At 43.6% G+C, this 26,449-nt stretch overlaps 1 protein-coding gene across 1 annotated transcript in view; it reads right to left on the bottom strand.

The window, feature by feature from the left end:
* COLEC12 (collectin subfamily member 12) overlaps positions 1–26,449 on the bottom strand; it is a 108,956-nt gene that overhangs the window by 68,247 nt on the left and 14,260 nt on the right. Inside the window, exon 2 of the mRNA XM_031552868.1 lies at positions 14,920–14,970. Within this exon, the coding sequence (XP_031408728.1) occupies positions 14,920–14,970 (51 nt within the window). The remainder of the gene's footprint in view (positions 1–14,919; positions 14,971–26,449) is intronic.

Genomic DNA, 26,449 nt, shown 5'->3' with positions numbered 1-26,449 from the left:
GTGTTCACATGAATGGTGCTGTCCCAGGTCACAGGCTGAGTGGGCACATGCACATGACCCAGAGGGATGGTTACATAAATGCAGCAACAAACTGCATTTGGAACAGTTGGGGTTTGAACTGAGTGGGCTTTAAGGTCCCTTCCAACCTGAGCCATTCTGTGATTCTATGATTTTCCCCAGTAAAAGCATTAGAAAATAGCAGTGGGATAATACATATTATCAAATAGGGATATTTGGATATTGCTTTGATGCATAAAATATCCTGGAACCAAGCTGAACTGTTGGCCATTTTATCATCCCCAGTAATCTAGGGCCACATTCAACATTTTATTCATTTAAAATTATTAATACAACAGTGAGGATGTAGAAGCATCCATCAGAATCAACTTATAGTAAATTCCAAATTATTATGTAAATAAAGGAACACAGACTCTCTTATTGCTATTGCTTAATGAGAAGACCCGGAACTGGATTTTAAACAAAATATTATTTATTCTTAGTAATTCCTACTCTGACCTTATGCCAAACTCCCCAGTGGGATTATCTTTACTACTGCAGAACTATAAAACATTCACAGTGAGATGCAATAATATTTTGACCCTGTGCAGTCTTTACTAAATCTTGTTTATGTATTTATATCGTGTTCCTCAACTGGGAGTGAGGAGAGAGAACCCTACGTTATTTGCTAGATATATTATCATAATAATGTAAGCTATCTTTATTTTTATAATATGTATAACAAAATAGAAGGATGCAAAATTAAAATCCCAGAATGGCTGAGGAGGGCAGGGCACTCTGTGTCCCTCTGGCCCATCCCCATTCCATCAGAGCCACCAGAGAAGGGTGCCCATGGTCGTGCTCAGGTGACTTATGAAAGTCCCCACGGCCTCTGGGCAACCTGTGCCCAGGTACAGGTCCACAAGGGTATTTGAGATCTTAAACCATGCTTCAGTGTCTTACTTTCTGCAGGAGGCAACTCTCACGGGTGTTAGTGGATTGCATGGCATGTGCCATCACAGAGGAAATGAGTCCTGTTCACTGAGAGCCTGACTCCAACTCACTAAATACTATGACAATATACGATGAGTGTTATAGAATCATGGAATCATAGAATCCTTACAGTTGAAAGGGACCTTTAAAGGTCATCTAGTCCAACTCCTCTGCAATGAACAGGAATATCCACAGCTAAATCAGGTTGCCCAGGGCCCGATCCAGTCTTGCCATGGAAGTCTCCATGGACATTTTATGTATTAAAAGGAACAGTGATTTAAAACAACGCTTTTATTTAAACCTTTATGATGGTTGCATGAGCATCATTTAACTTCCTGTATCAAATCCAGCCAAATCATTTCACACTTAGACACACTGGGGACCATACAACTTTAGTAAGTGGAGATGCACCTGTTTACAGCAGATCTACCTGTGAGGTAAGCACATAACTTGTGAGAACTAGTCAGAAAATTCTCAGATTCCTAAAAGCTGTTCAAGATTATTATGAGAAAACTGTGTTATAGACAGCTTCCATGCATTTCAAAAAGAGCTCGATGCAATAACTCCCAAAAAGAACTATTTCTCTGCCTACATCTGAACTGCATAATCAGTACTTCAAATCTGTGTGGAAAGTCCAAAATCCTCTTAACAAGCCACAACCTAAAGAGAAGGATGGTTTGCTTTGGGTATCTCATCTTCTGCAGGAAGAGCTGCATATGGATTACAGATCCTCCCCCCTGGTTTTTCACCAAAACTTTCCATAGGCCACTGTATAAATATTTCTAAGAAGCCACTTTCACTTAAATGTCAAGTTTACTGGAAATTTGCTGGCAACATCTTTGTGAGCTGGTCTGAAAAAACAAGCAATGTGATCTGCAGAGCTTTAAAGCAGCACACTTGTAAGCATGGAAGTTTGCTGACTGCTTTTCCTCTCCCTTAGTAGTGGTCAGCTCTGGCAGCAAAGTACTTTGAAAAACACACAGCCCGTGCATGGATGAGATCAAACACCAGCCCGACGATGCAGCCAGTGCACATCAGCCTCACAAGGAAGAAAGAAAAACAAACAGAACGGGAAGATGAGATTTGGTGACCCTTGCAAGCTGTGGCAATAGGGAGAAAGGGAGGAGGGCAGCAGAGCAACACTGCAGAGGCACCTGGGCATGCAGTGCTGCCTGGCACAACCTGTCAGTCGCAAGCCCTCCACTGGGATTTGGGCAGCCAGCCATGCAGATGTGAGCAGTGGCAGCCCTTGCCCTGCTGACACAGCTGTGTCAGGATGGTGCCCATCCACACTGACTCCAGCCGAGATTCGGTTATAGCACAGAAATCATAATAAAGGCAGGAAGCAGGTCAGCACTGCCATGCTTCTCCTAGGACAGGACGCCACTGTTTTCCAAACTACAGATGTTTTAACCTCATCCTGCAGGATGAGAGCAGCATGGGAATTATTGGAGCAGGGCTTTGCGTTGCTTTCTGTGAATAGGCTTAGAATCACAGAATCATGAAGAGTGGAAAGGCTTCTAAGATCATTCAATCCAACCAGCAGCCCATCCCCACCATGCTCACTAACCATGTCCCTCAGTGCCGCATCCATATGGTTCTTGAACACCTCCAGGGACAGTGACTCCACCACCTCCCTGGGCAGCCTACGCCACTGCTCACTGCTCTTTCAGAGAAGTGATATGAACTGTGCTGAGAAGCATTCACAAAACAGTAGATTAACCCTCATGATGGAAGCTGCAACCCCAGAGCTTCTCGCGTGCATTGCAGCACCTCCCTCTATTCTGTGCTGCTCTCAGCATTACACTTCAACACAGGCAGGAGAAAGATCCATGCTGACATCATTCAGCTTCACTAACTCTTGTGTCGACAACAGTGTGCCCACGAACGCTAAGAGGTTATAAATCTACTTTTAGGTGTGGATCTGTAAGCCAAAGGAGAGAAAAGTGACTGCAAAAACTCTTTGCTGCATATTTGTCCAAGCAAAAGCTGCAGGACCAGACCAGGATCTCAACTCCTCTCCAGCAGAACTGTCCTCAGAGCGTACGTGCAGTGGTGGAGCTGGTCCTACAATACATCTCTCCACAAAGCCTCCATCACTGGTGGAATTTGGAGCAGTTTCTTAATCCAATTTCCACTGTATTAAAAGCATCTGAAAACTATTAAAAAAAAAAGACATAGGAGTAGAGTATTATAAAAACCCAAACAAACCTCAAACACACCCACCATGGAAACGTCTCCCATTCACAGCTTCACTGACTATTTTCTTTTAACTCACCACAAGTCTTCCCAGAAGAACAACTGAAAAGACATTAGAGATTGTTTATTTTTCTTTCTAAAAGAGTGTTTTAGAAATCTCCCAGGAGGGAGAAAAAGAAAATAAAGTGATTAAATTATAGTGCCACATCAGCACAACCAGTAAGCTCAAAATTAAGAGAACTACGGTGACGTAAATCCTGCTTTGACATAAGATGACTTCTGATTTCACTATCAGCTCTTCTGCTTCCTTTTGCAAAGAGACTTCCCCTCATTCTTTTCTAGACCACCTCAATCATCTGCTGGACAAATACGTGTTCTTGTAGCTCTTACGATTATTTTGTGGGGTTTTTATTAGGGCATCTGGTTTCATGCATGTGCAATTTCATTCTTTGCAATAAATGAGGAATTCTCTTTCCATTGGAAACATAATTAGAGACCCAACTGGTATTCAAACCAAGTGCAGCAGGAAGGGTTTGTTGTGGAGAACACAGCTCCATTTCTCTCTACTAAATCACAGAACTACACACGGTAACCTCTCGTATAGATGGCTGAGAACAAAAACAGCCCCACAGCCCTGCATTCCCCAAAGCCACTTGCCACAAATACAAGGTGATCAGGGACTCGGATGCAAAAACTGCAGCAAAAGGCCAGCTCTGAAGCTTACGGTTTTTACAGGCTGCTCTCTGTCACTGGTGGGTTTTCCTCCAGCTACCAAATTTCCCTGCTTTAGTGGGCTTGGTAGTGAGCCTAGGACTGAGATTTGCTTTTTACCTTGTGCTGACCTATTCCATGCCATGAGTAGAGCAGAAGGACAGGACACACCTCTGCCTTGCCCCTGCTGTCACTAGGAAAGATGCAGCAGGATGTGTGGTTTCCATATGGCACTGCAGAGCACTTTCCTATATCAGATCATCATAGAATCATTAAGGTTGGAAGAGACCACTAAGATCATCTAGTCCAACCATCAGCTCATTCCCACCATGCCCACTAACCCATGTCCCTAAAACTTGAGCTGTGAACACCACAAAAAACAAAGGGATCTTCCACTGAGTTGGTTTCATGTGCAGTTTTGGAATCTGCAGAAAGGCTGACCAGCGACAGAGGAAAATCCAGCAGGGGCTGAATTAAAGACCTCTGAAAAATAGTTTGTATACATTAATTCTGCTTAATGACCCAGATGGACACATCTGTTCCTCCTCTGCTTCCTCCAGTATTTTGGTTAGTCAGTCCCTCACATACACCTTAAAGCTTTCTTCTAATTTTAGTTAAACTAAACTACTTAAAAAGTACACCAATTTTAGAGTTTTTGGAAAGCTCTTTCAGATTCTTTGCAATAAGCAGAAGAACCAGATGTTGCTTTGTTTGCTTCTCTTCAGAAGTGAGCCATGCTGACTATTGTCCAGTACACTTAATAAAGAAACTTTGCTTAGTGCTGAAATACGCATGTGGTCACTTTTAAAATCTGTGAAAGAGGTTAAGCACGTAGTATCATCCATCAAGCAGAAAGCTGTGTTCCTAAGGAGACAAATAAGTTCTTTAAGGTCTTTTCCAACCTGAGCAATTCTATGATTCTATATTTCTATGATTCTATGGAGCAGTGATTTGATGGCCTGTTTTAGGAAAGTGTATATGTATATCCAGTGTCAGTGCTTGGGGTAACAAAATGACTTCTGAACTCTCAACTGGGGCTTTGGAGCAGGGTGAGAAGCAGAACCAAACTCACAGGTTTTTGGCTTTCCTGATCTTGGGAATAGCAAATCCAGTAACATACTTGGATTTCTAGATGGAACCGACAGGATATCTAAATGTTCACATGTCTGGGTTTTGTATATTTGAAGTCAAGCTGTTAGGTAGTCCAATACACTGACCCAAATTCACATTGGATGTATTTAAATGAAAATGATATATAAACACTGATATATAAACAAGCAGTGATATGCAGTCACTGCTGCGGAGAAGTGAATTTAGCTGTGCACAGATGCTATGCTGAAACTTCGCAGCGGGGGTTCAAATTACTCTGGCTTCAGGTTGTCCAAAATGTTAATTAAGGACAAAAGCTCTCTCACTCCAAACTCAAGTCCGACAGGCCAGACTTACAATGAAACCATCAGTTACACTGGGCATGATATGCCATATTTTCCATCTGAAGCAATTAACTTCTAGGGTTAAAAGAGGAAGGAAAAAAACATCCCTTTTTTTTTTTTTTTTTTTGTAATCAGATTCTTCTCCTCTATACAATAAACCAGAAAAGTATGTAGAAAATCTTCCAGTTACTGGTTATCCCTACATACACAGGTGCTCTGAAATCATGCCCTAGCCTCTTAACAAAATATACAAAGAGAGTGTTTTTCCTGCCTTTGGACACGACCGAGTAGGCTCCAATGACCTTACAAGTCTGGCAAGTAAAAGCTTATATGTCTGTTCTTGGGCAAATTCAGAATATAAAACTCAGTGGTATTTTCCATGTTCCTGGCCAAAACCATGCAAACACAAAAATACATTACATCAAGAAAATCGATTAGCATTTTCCAAAATTTTAAATGTTGTTTTGGAACATACGCAGCATGGCCCTATTAAGCATAGCTTAGATGTTAGGAGGAAATTCTTCACTCAGAGGGCAGTGAGGTACTGGCACAGCTGCCCAGAGGAGCTGTGATGCCCCATCCCCGGAGGCGCTCAATGCCAGGTTGGGTGGGGCCCTGGGCAGCTGAGCTGCTGGGTGATAGCCCTGCCCATGGCACAGGATGAGACTGGGTGGGCTTTGAGGTCCCCTATAAACTAAGCCATTCGCTGATTGTATGATATCCTGATGCCCTGATATCCTTAAAATGAAGCCTACCTGCCCTATGGCATTATGGAATGGCTACCAACACACTGAACATCTACAAAGAACCACTAATGCAAACCTCCCAACAAGCTGGGCTGAAAAGTGGATCCCTTGGGTCCCTTTGTCTTTCACAAAAATTCCAGCTGCCCCCATTAGAAGCTGCAACCCGGAAAACACATACAAACTTTATTAATGTGAGGCATCTGTCCCTCGCCCTGGCAGGGTGAATTTTCCAGATACATTCCTGACTGAGCCGAAGAGTGTTTGCAGAACACAAGCTCCCATTGCATAATGCACAGCCCCATCAGCTCCAGGCACTCACAGAGCCCTTTCCCGGTCATGTTCCCCCCCACCTACCTGTTACCAGACCCCTAAGCCACCCACATGACCCTGGCTGAAGCAGAATCAGTGGAAATGTCTGGGCTCTCCGCCTGTTCCGCTTAGTTTAGCCATATGCAGAAGATTAATTGAGACTGGATAAAATTTTATTCCAGCTTTCCTTTGGCTAAACTGTTGTGTTGCAGCACGGTAGAGTTTGGTTTCATTTCAGTTTAGTGAAGCAACATGCTGCCCCTTGTCAGTGTCTGCAATAGGCAAAAACAGCTTAAAACAGAATCGCAGAATCACAGAATTGCTTGGTTGGAAGGGTTACTTAAAGGTCATCTAGTCCAACTCGCCTGCAATGAACAAGGACACCTACAGCTACAGCAGATTGCTCAGAGCCCTGTCCAGCCTGACCTTGTGTGTCTCCAGGGATGGGACATCCACCACCTCTCTTGTTCTTGTGCTTCTTTAAGTTTAACGTAAAATACTTTTACCTTCTATCCAGTCTAAATCTCCTCTCTTTTAGTTTGAAACTGTTTCCCCTTGTCCTATCACAATAGACCCTGCTAAAAAGTCTGTCTCCTTCCTTCTTATAGCTCCCCTTCAGATACTGAAAGGCCGCTCTCACATATCCTCAGAACCTTCTGTTCTCCAGGCTTAACAGCCTCAGCACTCTCAGCCTGTCCTCATAAGAGAGGTGTTCCATCCCTTGCATCATTTTTGTGGCCCTCCACTGGACGTGCTTCAACAGTCCCATGTCTCTCCTGTACTGAGGACTCCATATCTGGACACAGTAGTTGAGGTGAGGCCTCACCAATGCAGAACAGAGTGGCAGGATCACCTCCCTCGCCCTGCTGGTCATGTTTCTTTTGATGCAGTCCAGGATACAGTTCGCTTTCTGTGAGGGCACATTGCTGGCCCATGTCCAGCTTGCCATCCACCTTTAACCCCGGATCCTTTTCAGCAGGGCTGTGCTCCATCCTAACATCCCCCAGCTTGTACTGATAGCAGGGGTTGCTACGACCCAGGTGCAAGACCTTGCACTTGGCTTTATTGAACCTCATAAGGTTCTCCTGGGCAAGAGCCAGTCTACATCTCTCTGAATGGCAAATATTTTGTGATTCCTTATTTGCACTATCCCCTTTAGCTCTCACAGGCTTTTTTCCCTTAGCATATGTGTTTTCCCCACGCAGTCTGGATACTTGGAGTTGAAGACCTGTGGAGTGACTCAAAGTGACTGGGAACATGCAGCTCTTGCTCAATATGGCCATGTCTTCACACAGCATTTGTCTCTCCTTGCTACCACTGTTTGAAGGATGGGTGTCTTTATTGGCTACCTAAAAGCAAGCAAAATGCTTGCAAAACGCTGAACCCTAAATTTAGATTTCACAGGAATTCAATCCTCACAAATAAAATTTTCTCCCTGCAAATCATCATAAAATTGGCTGAGAACAAGTGTGTGATGCATTACTTTGGTGGCCTCACCAGTTCCAAGACGCTGGCTGTCAAGTGTGGGAGAGGGCAGAGACCATCAGGTCTGATTTGAGGAAAATCCCCCAAAAGAAAAGGAATCCTCTGCCTCACTGTGCACCAGTGTGCCTCTTCTAAAATGTCACTGCCAGTAATAAGCACAGCAACTTTCTGATGTGGGATAGCAGAAGCAGATAGAGAATAGCCAAGGATCATTCAGATGCACCTGAGCACTTGCCGCTTTATAGCATTACAGCAGGCGGTAAAAAGCAGCGTATGGCAGCTGCTGGCTGCAGAGGCAGAGCTCTGCTTTGGATAAAACTCAAGAAGGGTTCACCAGGGACATCAGTAATGCTACAACAGCAGCACTAGGAGAGCCCACTAGTCGGTATCTCCGAATATTTTATCTTCCTCTTCCTTCTTGGGATGGCTTCTTATCTGAAATTTTCACTTCTTCCACAGTTTTCCTGTGCTTCTTTCAATGGAAACAGCATCAAGCTGAAAACACAATTCTTAGTTTTGTTCTAATGCATTAATCTCTCTCTCTCTCTCTCTCTCTCTCTCTCTCTCTCTCTCTCTCTCTCTCTCTCTCTCTCTCTCTCTCTCTCTCTCTCTCTCTCTCTCTCTCTCTCTCTCTCTCTCTCTCTCTCTCTCTCTCTCTCTCTCTCTCTCTCTCTCTCTCTCTCTCTCTCTCTCTCTCTCTCTCTCTCTCTCTCTCTCTCTCTCTCTCTCTCTCTCTCTCTCTCTCTCTCTCTCTCTCTCTCTCTCTCTCTCTCTCTCTCTCTCTCTCTCTCTCTCTCTCTCTCTCTCTCTCTCTCTCTCTCTCACAGGTAATGGCTTGTGATGCAGAACAACCCAACATGCAGCCTAGGTGTTTTGGCAGCAACCTGATGCAAAGTGCTTCATTATTTGTCCAGCTAGTTTACAGGGAAACAAATACAAAATCCCCAGGTGTTGCTTACAGCACAACCAATATTTTTCATTCCATTTGTAAATACAACACTCTAGTCAGCCCACACACCTATTTTACAGCCCTAATGAAAACAGAGGGCAGACTTCACACATAGCAGTGACCATGCCACCTTTCAGCACATCTCTGAAAGACAGAGATTGATCGAGAAGGTATGCTTCCAGGCATGCAGATGCAATGTAGAAAGAAACATGTCAAGAATTTTAATTGTACTTAGATTGAAAAAAAACCCACATAACAATAAAAAAATAGATTGCCTGCAGACCAGCACACAGCTGGAATGACTCTGGTCACCCATTCAACTGCTAAGAGGCCTCATATATGTATGCAGGCACAGCAGGAGAGGTTGGAGAGGGACAGCCCAAGCCCATCAACCCCAACAGCTCTGACATCTCTGGGCTATGCTGGCATGGAACACACAGCTCTGTCAGCTTCTTGGATTGCACTATTACTGTCTGATGCTGATGGATCAGTCAGGGTGCCTCAGCTATTTTCCATCTTTACCAGCATGGAAAGATCTGGCAGTTTTAAATTTTCAGCTGGGAGGTATCAGTGATAATCCAGAAGCTGCTGACAGAGTGAGGACAAAGCCAGAGGCATGCAGGCACCTTGACTCCAGCTCCTCACAGATGTTCCTTTTAATTTTTTTTTTTATTAAGAGCTCAACTCCCTGACAATGGCCCTGGAACTCTGGATGCACCTGATAAAGAATAAAAAAACAAAGGAACTCCTGCATATACATGCAGACCCCAGTGTGTGCCCACAGGACCCCAGCCCCAGGACATGCTGTCCACACTGGGCTAACCTGGGTGCCCCCCTTTTGCCCCACTGGCCATTGTTACTGGAAGAGTGTCTCCAAGTGACATTTCTTGGCCTATAGTGAACAGGCATGCTGATGCTACCATGCAGTGTAGGTTTAATTACCCCAAGACACATGCAGATGGAATCTCCATCCAATAAATGCAGTGAGATTGCTGGCCTGGAAGCAACGTGCCAGACTTTCCTCTGGCTTTGTGAGCAACAGTGACTCCTGATTTACTACTGAGCCACACTATTGCATATCACAGGCACACATGTGAAAGAATGCCCAGAGAACTATGTGGCTTGTGGCACCTGAAATCCCTTGCTGGTCATTTACAAACCATAAAGAAAAGTTGATAAATTCCTTAAGATTAGATCTTTACTTATTTATTTTTCTTAGAGGCTTAAGGTTTGTGTGGATGTAGCTCACCATCAAGCTGATGCCAGGCATTTTTCCATGTGTGTATTATGGATGTGAACAATGGCCTGGGTTTATCCAGGGCTAAAGGCTGAAGTTAGGCTTTCTGTGCAGTGTTAATGAGTTAACACTATTCCTGAATTATCACAAAAATCCAAGCCACAAGTTTTAAGGATTACCATGATCACATTTAAATTGTTACTTGCAGGCAGGAAAGTGTATCATATTAAGCTCTTTCTGAAAGTCTATAAAATATCAAAGTTTTCGTATTTTTTTTTCTCTGTAAACTATTCATAAGGCTTTTATTGTTAAACTCCTGAAATTCTCCACTCGTATTCTACCAAAGATATAAATATACACCTGTATATACAGACACCACCTGATATATAGCTTCTCTCTGCCTAAAATATTCAAAACAATATAAAGTGAGAAACAGTTATTACATGGATCAAGTTCAGTGCCCCTCAGCAACTCATCAGCAAAATATTGTCATATTTTCCAAGAATACTTTGAAACCAGAGGCATTTTTCCCAACTCTTTCTAGTGTAGCAGATTTTATTATTGTCTCGCAAGATTTGTCCATTTCTGGTCTAGAAATACCTAGAATTAATTCTTAGAACTGGAATGATGCTCAGGAAGTAAATTACTGTTGCTGCATGGAATGTACATCATGACTCAGTCGTGTCTAGCATCACCATGGGAGGTGAAAGATCTCAGCTTATGGTCTGGAGGACAGGGGACAAGGTGGGCCCTACTATGGAGGACAAACTGATAGCCTCCAACACTGGCTATGTTTCTTAACAGCAAAGAAAGGGTCCTTATCTCACACAAACTGTTTAGTCTTCTGCTTATCTGCAGTGTACTGGCCCTGTCTTTTTACTCCTTGTGAGGTTTCTAATTGTCAGCAGGGCTTTCAACTCTATTCTTGGAAGCCTGCTTTCTGAAAGATTAAAATTGGGCTTCACATCAGTTCAAAGACCACTCCCTTTTTCCCCCCCCACTTATTTCATGTTGTGGTATAGCTTCAAACTATTCACTGAATAACTTTGCATTGAAATTTGGACACTAATTTTTTTAGTGCAGGTTTAAAGTTCTAAAGCATTAACAAAAAGAATCTGAATTTGCAATTGTCTATGTATCGATTGCCTTGGAATGCCACAAGTTGAGCAAATCAGACCTGCTACCTCAAGAGTCCATTAGCTTCCTTTAATTCCTTTGCCTTCTTTGATGTCCAGAGCCAGAGAAGAAAGTCAAAAACCTCATCCTAATATCTACCAGGCTGCTCATCCTCAAGAAGAGAAGGCTCCGAGAGATCTGACAGTGGCTTTAAAGTATCTAAAAAGGGAGCTATAAGAACAAAAGGGACAGACTCTTCAGCAGGGTCTGTTGTGGTAAGACAAGGGGAAATGGTTTCAAACTAAAAGAGGGGAGACTTAGACTGGATAGAATGAAAAAATATTTCATGTTAAATGTAATGAGGCACTGGAACTGGCTGTCCAGAGACGTGGTAGATACTCCATCTCTGTAGACACTGAAGGTCAGGCTGAACAGGGCTCTGAGCACCTGATTTAGCTGTAGGTGTCCCTGTTAATTGCAGGATAGCTGGAGTAGATGGCCTTTAAGGGTCCCTTCCAACTCAAATTATTCTATTGCTTTATGATTCTATGATTTGAGCTCTCAAGCCTGAGATTTAGCATCTCAAGAACCCTATAATCCTGAAAAGCATGTTTTGCCCTCTCCTCATTCCTTCTTTCCCAAAGAGGGAGTAGGGGATACACAAACCAAAAGCATTGCCTGAGGAAAGGGCACTGATGACAAGCTGGTAGAGGAAAATTACAGATGGGCACAACTTGTTATCTGGAGCAGATCACTTGAAAGCAGCCTGGCAGTGACTTATGAAGTAACAGCAATAAGAAACATCCTTCATTATGTTCTCACCACCACAACCCAGAACGACAGGCACCTGAGACACTGGACAGTGCCCTTCTGGCAGCACATCTGGAGCACCCAATGAGAAGAAGCAAACAGCACCAGGCAGCTGGAAAGAGCATCTTCCTTGGCCTCCCTGACTCCCTGCGGTGAATTTGTCCTGCACTCAAAAGTAAACACATGCTGGTGTGGACTTTGCCGTCTGCATCCGTGATGAATATTTTTAAATGTTACTGCGATACGCTCAGTGTGTTTGAATTAATATAACCAGTTAGAGTCTGGTGGACTAAAAAGTAGCACAGTACACTCCCTGAAATTAGTGTATCTGAGAAGGGGGAAGATAAATGTTCAGGAAAATGGGGAGCAGTGCATCTGGCAGGATGGTGACTGCTCAATCTTCTTTTCAAATACTTCTTTCCCAAAATGAGAATTGCCTGATAGTGCCTTCCACCCTTCAGCACATCTCTTGCTTTCTTGAAGTAAATGACAGGGTCCAGCAACAAGACAGCTAATAATAAACTCCCCAGCTGAACTCTAGGAAAGCAGTTGAGGTCAAGGATTGTGAGCCAAGTGCTGACCAACATGTGTTCCCAGCTGCCAGCAGTGATTCATTGCAAAACCTGTTCTTTATGAAGCAGTTGTGGTTTAGCCATCTCCCTCTTGGAGCACATTTTGCTCCAAACAAGGCTTACTCTTTCCAAAATATGGAGCCGAGGGCGCCTGAGTCATGGTCCTTCTACCCTGTCTCATGTTAACAGAGCACACAGGAACTACTCTGGTCACAAAATATTCACACAGCTGTTCATACAGAATGGCTTCTGAACCAACCAATCAACTGCTGCTGTTATTACTGCCTGCTTCAGCAGCTATATGCAAAAAGTGCTGATTTCCACAGCACCAGCCTTCAGAAAGAATATGCCTCCTTCCAAAATGCACTTTTATCAAAGGCTTCTATAGCAAAGGTTGTCTCTTGCCTTGGGCTTCTCCAATCATACTATCATAGAACAATAGAATCATAGAATCAGGGAGGTGGGAAAAGACCTCCAACCTCATCAAGCCTGTCAATCTGACCTACCGAGTCCCATCACTAAATCACATCCCTTATTGCCATATGTAAAAATCTCACAGTGACATGAAAGGAATACTTCATTCTTTGTCTTTACTACCAATAATAATAGTAAGCTGATTTTCTGCTTTATCTTTATATCCTTAATAGTATATTTCATTATCCAAATGCTCACAATTTAACCTGCTACTATTAGAGAGGACGCAAGGCCAAGAAGGAACACAAGTTGGGACAACAAGCATAACATTTCCTATGGGTCCTGAACTACTTGGCTGTATTTTTGCACCTCTAGTGCTTCACTGGAATACCAATCTGACCGGTCAGTGGATCTAGGTTTTTAAAAGATGCACATCACCTTCCTGAATGGAGCAGCCAACGCTTCTAAAGATTGCAACGTTGCTCAGAGGCTGCCTGGAGACGCTGCGATCACTGTAGAACTGGGAACACATTAAGGCAGTCTTTCTGAAGAAGGGAAAACAGCTCTGTAGGTTGGTTGTGCCCTCCGGGAACCTCCACAACTGTTGACATCCTTTTCCTGCCCCTGCCACTCTGCTTACCTTCTCTTCTCCTTCACCCTGACAAACACAACGCAAGTACAAGCACTCTTGGAAACATGCAGAAACATACAGTTAAAATTTCTTCCCAGTTCTTGAGAGTTTTGTTGTTGTTGTTTTGGTTTCTTTTTGCTATTCCAGGGCCCAGTCCAGAGGAAAAAAAACAAAAAGCAGAAAAAAAAAAACTATGTGCAGCCTTATGGCAGGACTTTCTAAGCCACAGATGCTGGCTCTGTGGTTGGCTGACCTACCCAAAATAAAGCTCAACAGCAGGGAGCAGTGCAGCAGTTCAGGGGATGGAAGAGGTCATGCGAATGTGATCCTAACTCTCAGCCTTGGTGTACGCCTACTGCCACAAGCGTGCCTCCTCTTGTTTCTTTTGGGGTGAATTATTGACATTTTTCTTTTTTCTTTTTTTTTTTTTTTTTTTTTTTTCCAATTCAGCCTGCTTTTCCTTGTTGAAAATGACTCTTGTTCCAGCCTTGAGGGCTGCTGACTCCATTCAGAGATGCACAGCACTACTTCCTTCACATGACAACACCATTTTCAATGAACCACCATCAAAAAAAGATGAGAGAGTGACCAATATCATTTTAAGATTTTATCTCTTTGGAATTCTTAGCTTAAGGTGTGGTTTATAAAAGGTTACATTGCAATGTATTAATTAAAACCTTTGGGTTCATTCAAGAGAAAATAGAAGAGCTTCCCTATATATACACAAGCACAAGAACACGCTCAAGTCTCAAACACTGTGCAGGAGAGTTTAACCATGTTTTGAAGCTATCACCACATCCCAAATCAGGAGAAGATAAAGCTGTGGTAAGGGATTTTGATCACCAGGACTGCTTCAGAACACAATCATCCCATAAGCTTTTGCTTCCTTTTTTTTTTTTTTTTTTAAGAGATAAACTCACAGAATTGTTCCTGGCTCAGCCGTTCTGACATTGCAAAGCATGAAGGAGGTCCCATATGACCACAACTGACCATATTGTGCATAATTTAAGGTCTACGAAGAGCACAGCAGGGGCAGCAAAAGTTTCAGGGGCATGTACTTTTCTGTACATGCACATCTGGCACACCCATGAAGTGTGAGCTTGGTTTTCATAACACTGCTTCATGCAAGGATCCAGTAATAAAGCTGATAACTTCTCATCACACCTGCTGCTGGCCAGACATTAGACTGAATACGTTGATGGGACTGTTCCTACATGTTTTAATGCTGCCAGGCCAGTAAAGGAGGCTTTAATAGCAGCTGCTTCTCTTAAGCTAAGCGCTGCAGAACAGAGCGGTGAAAGACCTGCTGCCACTTACCAAACCTCTTGTAGCCAAAGGACTGCACCTCCTCCTCTTCTGCAAAATCGTCTGGAGACAGAAAGAAAGACAGAGCACCAGGTTACTACCACCACTGGAAAAATACAGGAAGAACTTGTTACAGGTGCTTTAGCTTTACCCGAAGATCTATAAACAGTGGGACAGAGAACTGACAAATACAAACAAATGACAAAAAAATATTTCAGCTCTTTCGTTCTCATCTTCAGTCGGCAAGCAGCAAAATGCTATTAATCACATATTTATTTTGTCAGAAGCTTAATTTCTTTCTACTTCCTTCCAGCAGCAATTACTCAAAGGAAAAGGCTGGCATCAGCAGAAAAAAATGCACTCACTACTTTTTTTTTTCCCCAGTCTCTTGCTACCAGCCCACCCTTCCTTCTGCTGAGACAGGACAAGGCGAGAGCTGTGCCTGCTGCCGGAACCAGGCTTTACCCAGACTGGCTCCCAGGAAGAGCAGTACAGCCCCACTGCCCAACTCCTGCTTCCTGATTTCTAGAAGGAAACAGAGGAGATCCATTTCCTCTTCTGCACATGCCATTTCATGCACTGGGGAAGACTCCAGGGCTCTTTTAAATCAGCACCTAGAGCATCATTTCCCAAGAGCTGCAAGCCTACCATATAGAAAACACCAGCATCTGACAGCAGCCCCTACCAAAATATGCCTGCTCTTGAGCTTTTATTTGCACTGCAGTAGTAGTAGAGGCAAGACAAATCTGCATCACATTGAACACAGCTGCTGTATCCTGTGGAGCTTCATCTTGCTGAGCCTTCACACTACACTTGCTGCATTGGGTGCCAAGAAAGACACCTCACTTGCGAATGCCTCATCAAGATCCTATGTCAACACAAGGATGGAAAGAAACAGAAGCACAGAGGCCAACCAAGGAATTCACCAGAATGGAACATTTAATGAGCTGCAGTGAAAAAGCAGGTTCCAAACAGATAAGTATGCATGATGGGAGTGAGTCTGGGCTTGTGTAGCTCTTTGGTGTTGTATAATATATATATATATAATATAATTTATATTGGAGTAATGAGAGAAAGTCACTCACCCTGACCTGGGCTCGCTAGATGAAGTCTAATGGATCGGATCTCCAGAGAAATCCTTCCCCACTGGCAGTCAGCTCTTAAATGGGTCTAGGAGAGGTGGAGCCAGGCTCCACCCCTTCCTACAGCACAGGTGATTTGCCTTCACCTGTGCTCCCGTGGCTGACTCATTGCTCGCCTCAGGTGATCAATCAGAGGTTCAGGCCGTGATTCAGCAGCCCCATACAGGTGTCCACAGCCTTATTGTGCATGAACAAGCTGCTGGCATCGTGAGACTGGGCTGGTGCTGCAGCTGACATGGGACACAGCATGGCTGTTGGAGGATGGACTCAAAAGTGAAGGAAACATATGGCCCTCATCCAGGGTCAGCAAAGTCTAAAACAAAACACTCAAAACTCATACTCTTCACCAGATATTACTCATTTTGCTTACTGCCAGAGGTGCTCCTGTCTATCTTTACCCTCGTTTCAGCTGTGCATTTAAGAAATGCAAGAACCAGTGGGCACTCCTCAGACACATCCTGATTTTGAAGGCAGCAACTACCCTCTAAGAAAGAACACCTCACCATTGTACCAGATGTTATCTGAAGACAATGTCACCTGACAAAACACAACAAATTCTAATAAACCAAATGACCACAAGGAATCAACTGCCAAGCCTCTCATCCCAGCAGTAAATTAATCTGGAAAAGCCTTCCCCTCTTGCACAAAAGATAAAAGCTGCACAGAAAAGTTATCAGTGCCAGAGCCCTCAGCTTCCTGCCTTCTCTTGCTAACACAATCGCCTCCTGTTTCTTGGGAGCGTAACCTGCCTTGCTGATCCATATCTGCCTTGTGCAGCCAGGCCGTGCTGAAGTCCTGTGGCCTAATCCTGCACCACATCTCCAACGTCCATGTACCTCCACCCCAGGGCCCCACTTATGCCAAGGGCTGTGCCTTCCCACTGTCTCAGGCCCTCACATCCCTTCACTGCTGCTGCCAGCAGTGGAGAGCCCTCCACCTCTGAAAGGCATTTCACAGAATCACAGAAGGGTTGGAAGGGACCTCAAGGATCATGAATCTCCAACCCCCACCACAGGCAGGGCCACCAACCTCCACATTTAATACTAGACCAGGCCAAAGGCCTTCCTCTATTCTCATCAGTGACTGAAGGGAGAAATAAGCCATTTGGTTTTTCACATGTAGGCCAACTGCGTTGACTTCTAGCAAGACATTTGTCATCCTGCTGTTTCTCTGGACTCGTATATATGTATATATACAAGGATGTGTGTGTATATATATACACATATACTTCTTAATATTTTCAACGTTACATGGTTGCTAGGGATAATTTTTTCCAAATCTCATTTTGAAGAGCAGTAGTGGCATTTGAAATGAAGTGGGGATGGGCTAGGCCAGTTTTGTCAGCAAATGGGCTGGCCTCCTGTTTCTAAAATCTAAACATCAGATAAGATCTATTTTAATCCCAGGGGCTGGTCTAGCAGCAGGCAACAAAGTAGTTCAGGGGAAGTCTGTTAGAATTATTTAACAGTCTAAGCTCAGAGGTTTTTCAGTCACAACCACCATTATGACCTTTGCCCAAATTTTATATTGCAAATGCAATGTTTACATATTTCGAATGCAATAGAAATAATCTTGAATAGTATTAACTGCAGTGTAACAAGCTTAAGGGAAATAAAGATGGGAGGCGGATCTGAATAAAATGAGATCAGACTAAATTTTCAGAAATGAGCAGCGCTGCATCCCTTGGAAAAAAAGAGACTATGAGGTGTTGAAAGTTTTAGTGGTTCTTCATGAGAAACCTGCGTTTGAAATATTAAAAATAAAGCTGGGAAACAAGCCCATAAATGTAAGTCCTGAGGCATAGCCATTTGCCCCAGCTTACTCCTCACAGCACTGTGCTGACGAGCTGGCAAACACTCAGTTCTCTGCCACAAGTTCCAGTGCTGAAAACCTTCCTGATTCATACAAGGTGTACAAAAATCTCATAGCTCTGTGATATCTTTGAATTGGGGAAATACAGGAGATCCCAATTTTTCATTGAAAAGCAAATGTGTAGGTTTCTCAGAGAAAACGTAGTCTTTGATGAATTACAAAGGTTAAAAAATACACACCAATTAGGAAAGTAAATAGTAAGAAAACCTCCACGATGTTTTTACGCCTTATGGTTTTAAAGACAGTATCAAAAATCAGAGTGGAAGAAATACATGAGTTTTGAGCATCTGTGGCTAACACTAAGAAAAAAAGATATTTTACATCAGTGCTGTCCATACAGTTGAATGTGGCTGCAAACTCTATAGCACAGCTTTGTTTGATGTTGTGAAAGCCCTAAGTTTGAAATATTTTACTACAGTTTAAATTCAGCCCTTGGTTTCAAAGACAACTGGAATTAATGCATTATTTCTGCTGCATATATATATGCATATATATGCATAAGGTGTATACTTATATGTAGGCAAGGAATATTTTCTTAGGTGCAAAATAAGAAGAATGTACTCCTCCTTGAAGCAGATAACAAAGCAGAATCCATTTTCACATTTTAAGTGGAAGGATTTACTCCTTATTGCTGAAAAGATACCCATATCTTAGTTACAGACTGCTCTATAGAGCCCTCAGCTGAAAGAGGTAATCTAGAATAAGAAAGACAAAGAAAAGAGAAGAGCTGGTAAAAAAGCCATTTCTTGTTCCACTGACTTCTGCTGAGCTCTGGCAGATTGAGGGTCTGTTAATAAAAGTGAACTCTGGGCAAAACACGTGAACAACCAACTGTATTTAACTGCACAGGAGAAGGACTGCTGGAGACCTGTTGTATCAGGTTTACAAGAGTCCCCTTGGAGGCCAGCAACAGATCAGCACTCAGAGCTCACAGCAAACTGCTGAAAATAAGTGACTATCTGTAGCTTAGCAGGAGTACATCAAATATATTAAGTAGTTAGCACAAAGCAAAAGCTCTGATCCAAAACCAAGGCTTGGAGATATTTTGGGAATAAAACCACCCCGCTGAGTAGAAATGCCAAAAGCTGCTTGCCTTCCAGTTATAAACTATTACTGCAACACTTCTAATAAATACAGTTGTACAGTCAAATAAGTTAAAGTACAGTGCTTCAAGGGAGAGGAAGGTGGTTCAACTGGGGATTATCACAGTGAACAGAGGGAATTCATTTAATCTAAAACAAATTGGGTTCTCATTTGATTAATTTGCTAGAGGCAAAGCAAAAATATGTTGAGAAGAACCGTGTAATTTCTGGTTCTTGTTTGTAAATCTTAAATAAATTAATCACGGGCCACTTTGGAGTCTGTACTTAGGTCAAATAAGAGAGAGGTTGGCTAGTGCTGACAAGGATGCTAAATCTGCCCTCAGACTACACAGGACCTATAGCCACTGCACCACTTGGTCCCTTCTCTGAAATAGCACCAGATCTGAGAAGTCTTTGGTGCAGTGTGGTTTTAGGGCAATTGTTTCCATTTTATCTCTTTGCTTTAATCAGTGTCATTGCTGACACTGATTAAACACTGGGAAGTGTATCAGAAAGCTACTAATGCATATCTCCAGCTATCATCTTTCAACAGTACACCCTACTTGGTCATTTCAGTATAATGAGGTAATGAAGCAAAGTAGACCTCAGAACCATAAAGACGCTGGGTCATATGCTGGCTACAGACACATAGCTTCCAATTATTCCTAGTAATTGTCCACGTGGGAAACATGGGTTTAAAAAGTAATCTTTGTTTAAAGTCTTCAATTAAGGAAAAACATAAATGTTCTGAGCAAAATTTCAAACTCTGTGGAAATATAGTTCAGGAGAGAAGGAGGCATCTGGGCTGAAAATTGTCGTACCAAGTTTCACCTCAGATTTTAGGTACTAATTTATAGCCCCCTGGATACTGGATTTACAGCACATTAGAATTTACCCCTAAGTACCACACTGGGAACTTGGGACTATAGCAGTAATTTACAGCAACAATGACATCCAGTATAAGAGTTTCCTTTAAAATAAATCTCCACATAATATGCATTCTCCAGGATCTTTAATTGTTAAAGCCCTGCATTTCTCACCAGTTTAATGGGACCTATATGGTTGTATCTCAGTGCGACTCTGTGAAATTCATTATATGCCACTTGACGTGAAAGTAATGCCTCCTATTTCTTTTCCATGAATAAAAAAACAACAGATACAAAGAGCACAATAATACTATTCAATAGAGCAAATTCTCTCCTACAGAACATTATTTTTTAACAATCACCACTACTGGTTCTACATTTTTGCCAACTAGAAGAGCCTGCATGCTGTGCTTGTAAAAATATGTACCAGCAGTGGTGATCTACTGTTTCACAGCTGCTGAAATGCACCACCCACCACTCACTGTGCTTGCCTACACTGGTTGGACTCCATGGGTGTTCAGCAAGTGTCAATGAATGTCAATAGGTGCCATTTTTCTGCATGGGGGATCTCAGTGACACACCTTTTCCTCATTTGCACTTCCATGTCGGACGCCATTCTGTCAGACTGCCCCTCTGCTGCCATCTGTCTCATGGCAACAACACATAATGAGATATTGGTAGGAAGGTTCAAACCCTACTGCAACACCACCAACATCCGCCTCTGACATTGTGGGACAACATCATAAGATAGGAGGCACTGCTTTTGAAACAGTTGTCATAATATTACCAAGAATACATTTTATAATTATTTTTTAATCATTTGTAAAGACACTGTGCCTATTAGTAAAAAATTATGGTAATCCTCTTGTGAACCCATAAATCAGCATTGACGCAGATGGTGCCTCTGGGAGGAACCATTCGCGGTGTCCCAAGGCTGCCCTCTCCACATCGGCCCTCTCTCCAAAAGACAAAAACTTGTCCACTTGTGAGGTTTCTGTAATATTAACAACTGTTCAGACAGAAGAGAACAGTGAGCACCAATATCTTTCTCATCTCAGATTACAAAAGCTTTCTGAGGAGTGATCAGATTTATATGTGTTTCTGGTCACTATTAAGAGGGTCTACTTTCAAAGTGCTGACCTACTGATGAAACTGAGCCAGCAGAAGCACACTGAGCAGCTGCAGCCTTCAGATGTTGATGACTTCATCAGTCTAATTGGTTTCCACTGATTTTCATGGCTGTTACTCTGGACAGTCTCCTGTTTGCGCTGCTTGACCCCTCTTTCTTCACAGATGTTTCATTTCACTTTCCTTCCCCTGACTTTCTCCACTCATTTTTTCTGTACAGATCTTTTTCATATGCAGGTCTTTCTCTTTGCTTCTGTTTTGACAAATCCTCCCTCGTAAGAACACAACCCATGATGAAAACCCGTCCCTCCTGATACAGTCCCAAGCCAGCAGGTCGCTGTGGCTGGCTCTGAGTGCAGCTTTTCCACCCAGTCCTTTGCCTCATCACTATGAGCTCTAGTAGAAAGACCACCTCCTCGCATCCCTCAGCATCCTTTGGCATTAGCCTAGATCCAGGCAGAACCTAAGGCTTCTCCCTATTCCTGACCTTCACAACTAGGAAGTGGTCTGCATTCAGTATCACAAGAAAGCAAGAGGCAAAGTCCCAGGTGATCGATTCTCTCTTGAGACTTATCCAAAAGTAGGACTGTGTCTCTCGTAAGTTAATACATACATAAAATATAAAAAAAACCCAACGGTTGTGACAAATGGGTTTTCAGTGCTATGGTCCTGGTCTACAGTCCAATTCCTCTAGCCCAAAATTGGAGAGAATGCACAAAAAGAGACGGAAGATTAAAAAGCTCCAGTTTTGTTTTTAGGGATGAAATTATGAGAGCAGACAGTGGTGTTTCTTGACCAAAACCTGCACAGTCTCTGAGTGCCTCAGAGCAAGGCTGCAGCACTGGGGCCAGCACCAGCTGCACAGTGCAGAGGGTCGACCTTAGAAGTTAAAGGTTTATTAAATCATATCATATTTCAGTATAATGATTTAAGGGCAAACAGATTTGTTCTCATTAGTGCGCTGAAAAATCTTGCCTCTCTGTCTCCATGTTAGAGGAGGCAATTAACAACAGCATTAAACAGCAGCATTCCTGAATGCCACACTCCTATACTGCCTCCCATAAGTCATCCACTTTGTTTCCTAGCGACGTCCCAGTCTTCACCTCAAATTTATGCACTAAAAGGGATTGTAACTTCAGGTGGGAGCAGTCAGACTCCAAATACAATTCATTTTCAATCCCTTGCTTGCACAGACCACACTCACACTGTTAGGAGGATCATGTTCACCTTCAGTGCCTGCTAAAAGGTGCCTTTATTTTGCTTTCCACTGGGGATATCTTTGTTTTGACACAAGAGAACCTCAGGATAAGAAGTGTTTTGTGCAGTTGGAGATAACTAGGCATACATCCTTCACAGTGCTGATTTGCCTTCATCCTTGACATTTTTTGCACTCTTTCTTTGATTCTGGCTTAGCTCTGCCAGCTCGTACCAGCTGTACCCCTGTGCAGGACCATGTTTCCCCCCCTCCCCTGCCAACCAAGCAAGCAGAGGTGTTTGGACCTGTGAGTACAATGGTCTTTGAGCACGGATTTCAACGAAGCATTAAGTGATCGTGACAAAAAAGAGCTCTGTTCAGCTCTCAGCTGTAGCAAAACTCGTCCAGAATTTCCTGTTCTCCAAAGCAGCAGAAGGAAGAGCCTTCCTCACACAGCTCAATTCATTCTTCTTGGTCCTGTGTAGCCAGGAAAGTTAGAATATTCAAAGTCAAGATGCACAGTCACGACTTCTTATCAAAAATAACCCTGCATTCAATAGCTTACTAGCTATTTCTGCTCAATAGCCACCTGCAGAGCAATAGCTCTATCTGTGCAAAAACAGATTTCCCTCTTATTTTCACAGCTCCTAAAATTCTGCTTTCTTTCCTCTTTGGCATTAAGGAGAATATCATTTGACACACGCATGCATGATCATCTCTCTCATACATATGTTTAAAATCCCCCATTGCTACCAGCCAGTCCGGGTTACACCGGCTGTGGAGTAGCACTGCCTGGGATTTGCTCTGCATTTTATCACACATTTATTGTAGCTGCTCGTGCCTTTGAACTTCTGCAGTAGGGTCCTGTGACATGTCCAACACACACCACTCCGAGCTTTGCATATGTTTCATGTTTATGTCACTATATTCATATGAGCTGTGCTATAACTGCACTGAGTGAAGGTTATTGGATCGCCCCGCTCCTCATCCTTGGTTTTCAGATGCTGTCTGGCTCCTGCAAAACACTTTGGGCTGGGTTGTTTGAAACGTGCAGTTTGCTGTTTCTATCCTGGGAAGGCCTTTTTGCAGACAACCACTCATCAGATTTTGTGCACAGGAAGATTACAGAGGGAGGGAGACACGCTTCTCCACCACTAGCGACATCACTTTATTCTACAGACACAGCAGTGGCATCAAAATGGTTCAAGGGAAAGACAAAATATGCCAAGGAGGTGGACACCATATAAACAGACCATTTATTTCAAGGCTTTTCATGAAAGAGCAACTGAATGGTGCATGCACATTCCAGTTTTGAAGGTGGAAGTTTCACCTGCAGATTGCATCTGGGCTCTAAGTTAGAATGCAGAGGAGATTGTTGTTGTTGTTATTGTTATTATATGAGAGGCACTGCACAGCATAGGGCATTCTTCCAGATGCTCCCTCCTGTTACAGCACAGCCGACTTTTCGTCCACCATGAGCACCGCTCTCCAAGCAGTGCAGCCAGCAGGGTGGGAGGAAGTGATCAGAGAAGGAGCCACGGAAGGATACAGAGATCCTCTGCTGTGCCAGAGCCACCATCCCACAGAACCACCTGGGCTGTGGCAGTGCCTGATCTGGGGCAGCAGTGATCGATCACTGTCCAAATAAAAGCCATGTTGCGAATGGCAAAACCACAGCAGCCACGACAGAACCAGTTACAGATATGGTTTCAAATGATCACTACAAAAGGTATCACCGATATAGAAAAGTTTTAACAACATGTTCCTCTTTCTTCACTTAGGTCGATGTTTTTGACCATGTGGTGTTGACTGTGGGAAGCTGTTTCCAGTTGTTTCCCAGGCAACAAACAATGTCTCATTCCTCAGTACATAACTAAAATTTAGAAGAAAACTTATCATTTGATACAAATATATGTAACTGTGAACCAGCTGAGTCCCTTTAAAAATTACATGAATTATTACTTAAAAGTATTGCAAAGTTTGTGAGCTCAGTGTAGTTTGCTGCAAATCCAACTGCAAGCACATCAAATGTAAACTTCCATTTATTTTACTGATTTAAAGCACAGCATGTTACAAACACCAGCAGTGGAAAATATAATTTATTCCGTACAGATACTCAGTGATGTAATTATGTAGATATTCTTCCGTCCTCCAGAGAGGGTAGATGCAGAGACAGCTGCAATCAACAGATCGTTTTGCTATTGGTGTCACTGCACCAACTCCTCCACTTATCACCCCCATCAAGTTTAACGAGAAATTATGAAAAAACAAATAAGCACCAGGAAAAGAAGACATGGAGTCAAAGTTTGCTTTGGCTCTGCAGCTTCCATGACACAGGCAATGGCACTTGATGATAGGTTGGAAGGCTTCTCCGGTTATTAGCACTGTCACTTAACAGTTCTTTGCATGTTTTAGAACTGATTTCTAGGGGAGGTAGAAATGAGATGGCTGTGATTGCTTTTGGGGAAGGTGATGGCAGGGGTTGGCAAGCAGAACAGAGCATCCCCCCTGCCAGGCTGTGAGAACATGGCTATCCAAGTGCCACTTCTCCACTCAGCAAAACACAGCACTGCAGGCAGAGTGGAAGGAGGCAGAAATATAATCATAGACCCATAGAATGGCTTGGGTCAGAAGGGACCTCAACGATCACCTAGTTCCAGCTCCCCTCATGTCTTGTACCCACCTATTGCTACAGCAAAGCACCTGCTGGCTTCAGTGGGCTCAGTGCCTCGTTCCAGGTGCCGTGCAGCACAGCGCATGGCTGCCCCAATGTGTTACTGCTGTGCTCTGCCCTCGGCATCCTGCCTGCCCCACACAACAGCCCTGCACCAGTCCCAAAGCAAGGCTACAGTGGTAACACCCATGGCTTGACATTACTGGGCTCCCATTGCTTTGGTTTGTTCCTGCCATGACACTTACACCCGTAGTGACAAGCCAATGACAAAGCTTTTGTCATGAATAACCTACAAATACACTATAAATATATTATTTTAAATACATTGCAGGGCCCTGTGGGGAGATTATGTCACAACGCCAGCAGTAACTCAAATAGTGTGGGTGGGCTTGTGGAGCCATAGAATAGAATAGAAGCCTTTTTTTTTCTTTTTTCTTTTTTCTTTTTTCTTTTGTACAGAATGGTTTGGGCTGGAAGGAACCTTTAAGATCATCTAGTTCCAATCCCCTGCTATAGGCAGGGACACCACCCTCTAGACCAGGTTGCTCACAGCTCCATCCAGCCTGGCCTTGAATGCTTCCAGGGAGGGGGCATCCACAGCCTCTGGGCAACATGTTCCAGTGTCTCATCACCTTCACAGTAAATAATTTCTTCCTAATATCTACTCTAAATCTTCCTATTACAGTTTAAAACCATTTCCCCTCATCCTGTTGCTACACGCCCCTATAAAAAGTCCCTCCCCAGCTTTCCTGTAGGCCCCCTCCAGTACTGGAACCAGAACCAGAATCCCCCAAAGCCTTTCTTCAAGTCAGTATCGCACCACTCAGTGTTCCCGGCCCTGGAAACTCCATGTCAGTGTCGCAGTGTTTACCGGCATCTGGCATCTGGCACCAGCCCCTACAATCCAAGCACAGCCACACTGCTGCCCAAAAGCAATTTTCATGTGTGCTTTTTCCCTTCCACCCTTCAAGTGTACTTTTGTCTCTGAAACAGACCCAACTCTTGCAAACTCCCAATTCTTCCTACACTTTCCTTTGATGTTCCCATTGCGACTGCTCTCCGGTGTGCCTAGGCTCTGCCTCTCACTGCAAGGCTGACGATTTCCTACACAAGCTTTCTTGCAGCCCCACACGTATCTTACACCGATTCGGCAATCTGCTTATTTGACTTTGAAAGAGCGTTATCTCAGCCCCAGCTTTCTGGGACGGGGTCAGCCGGCAGAAGAGGAGACTTTCACCCAACAAGAGAGGGAGAGAGAAAAACGAGAGAAAAAGAAACAAAGTTTCAGCTCTAACAGATGCAAAGCAAAGCCCGAATATTTTCCAGTCTGTGGATGTTGAGGAGCAATATGCCAGATACATTTCACAAGCCAGCTAAGCCTCCGCTGGCACCTAATCACTGCCAGATGTTTAGAAGCAACACCGCGAAACATCGCACAGCGCTGGCAGGGAATAAACAAGCCGCTGGGGGAGAACTCCGAGTCTCGTCCGCGGGACAGCGGAGACGGGGATGGGGGGAACGCAGAGCGGGTGCCGAAAGCGGGACGGCGCAGGGAGACGGCAGGATCCGCTCCGGCGCTGCCG

This window comes from Meleagris gallopavo, chromosome 3, assembly GCF_000146605.3.
Source record: "Meleagris gallopavo isolate NT-WF06-2002-E0010 breed Aviagen turkey brand Nicholas breeding stock chromosome 3, Turkey_5.1, whole genome shotgun sequence".
NCBI lineage: Eukaryota > Metazoa > Chordata > Aves > Galliformes > Phasianidae > Meleagris > Meleagris gallopavo.
The sequence above is the reverse complement of the archived record's forward strand: the minus strand, read 5'-3'. Positions and strand labels throughout refer to the sequence as shown.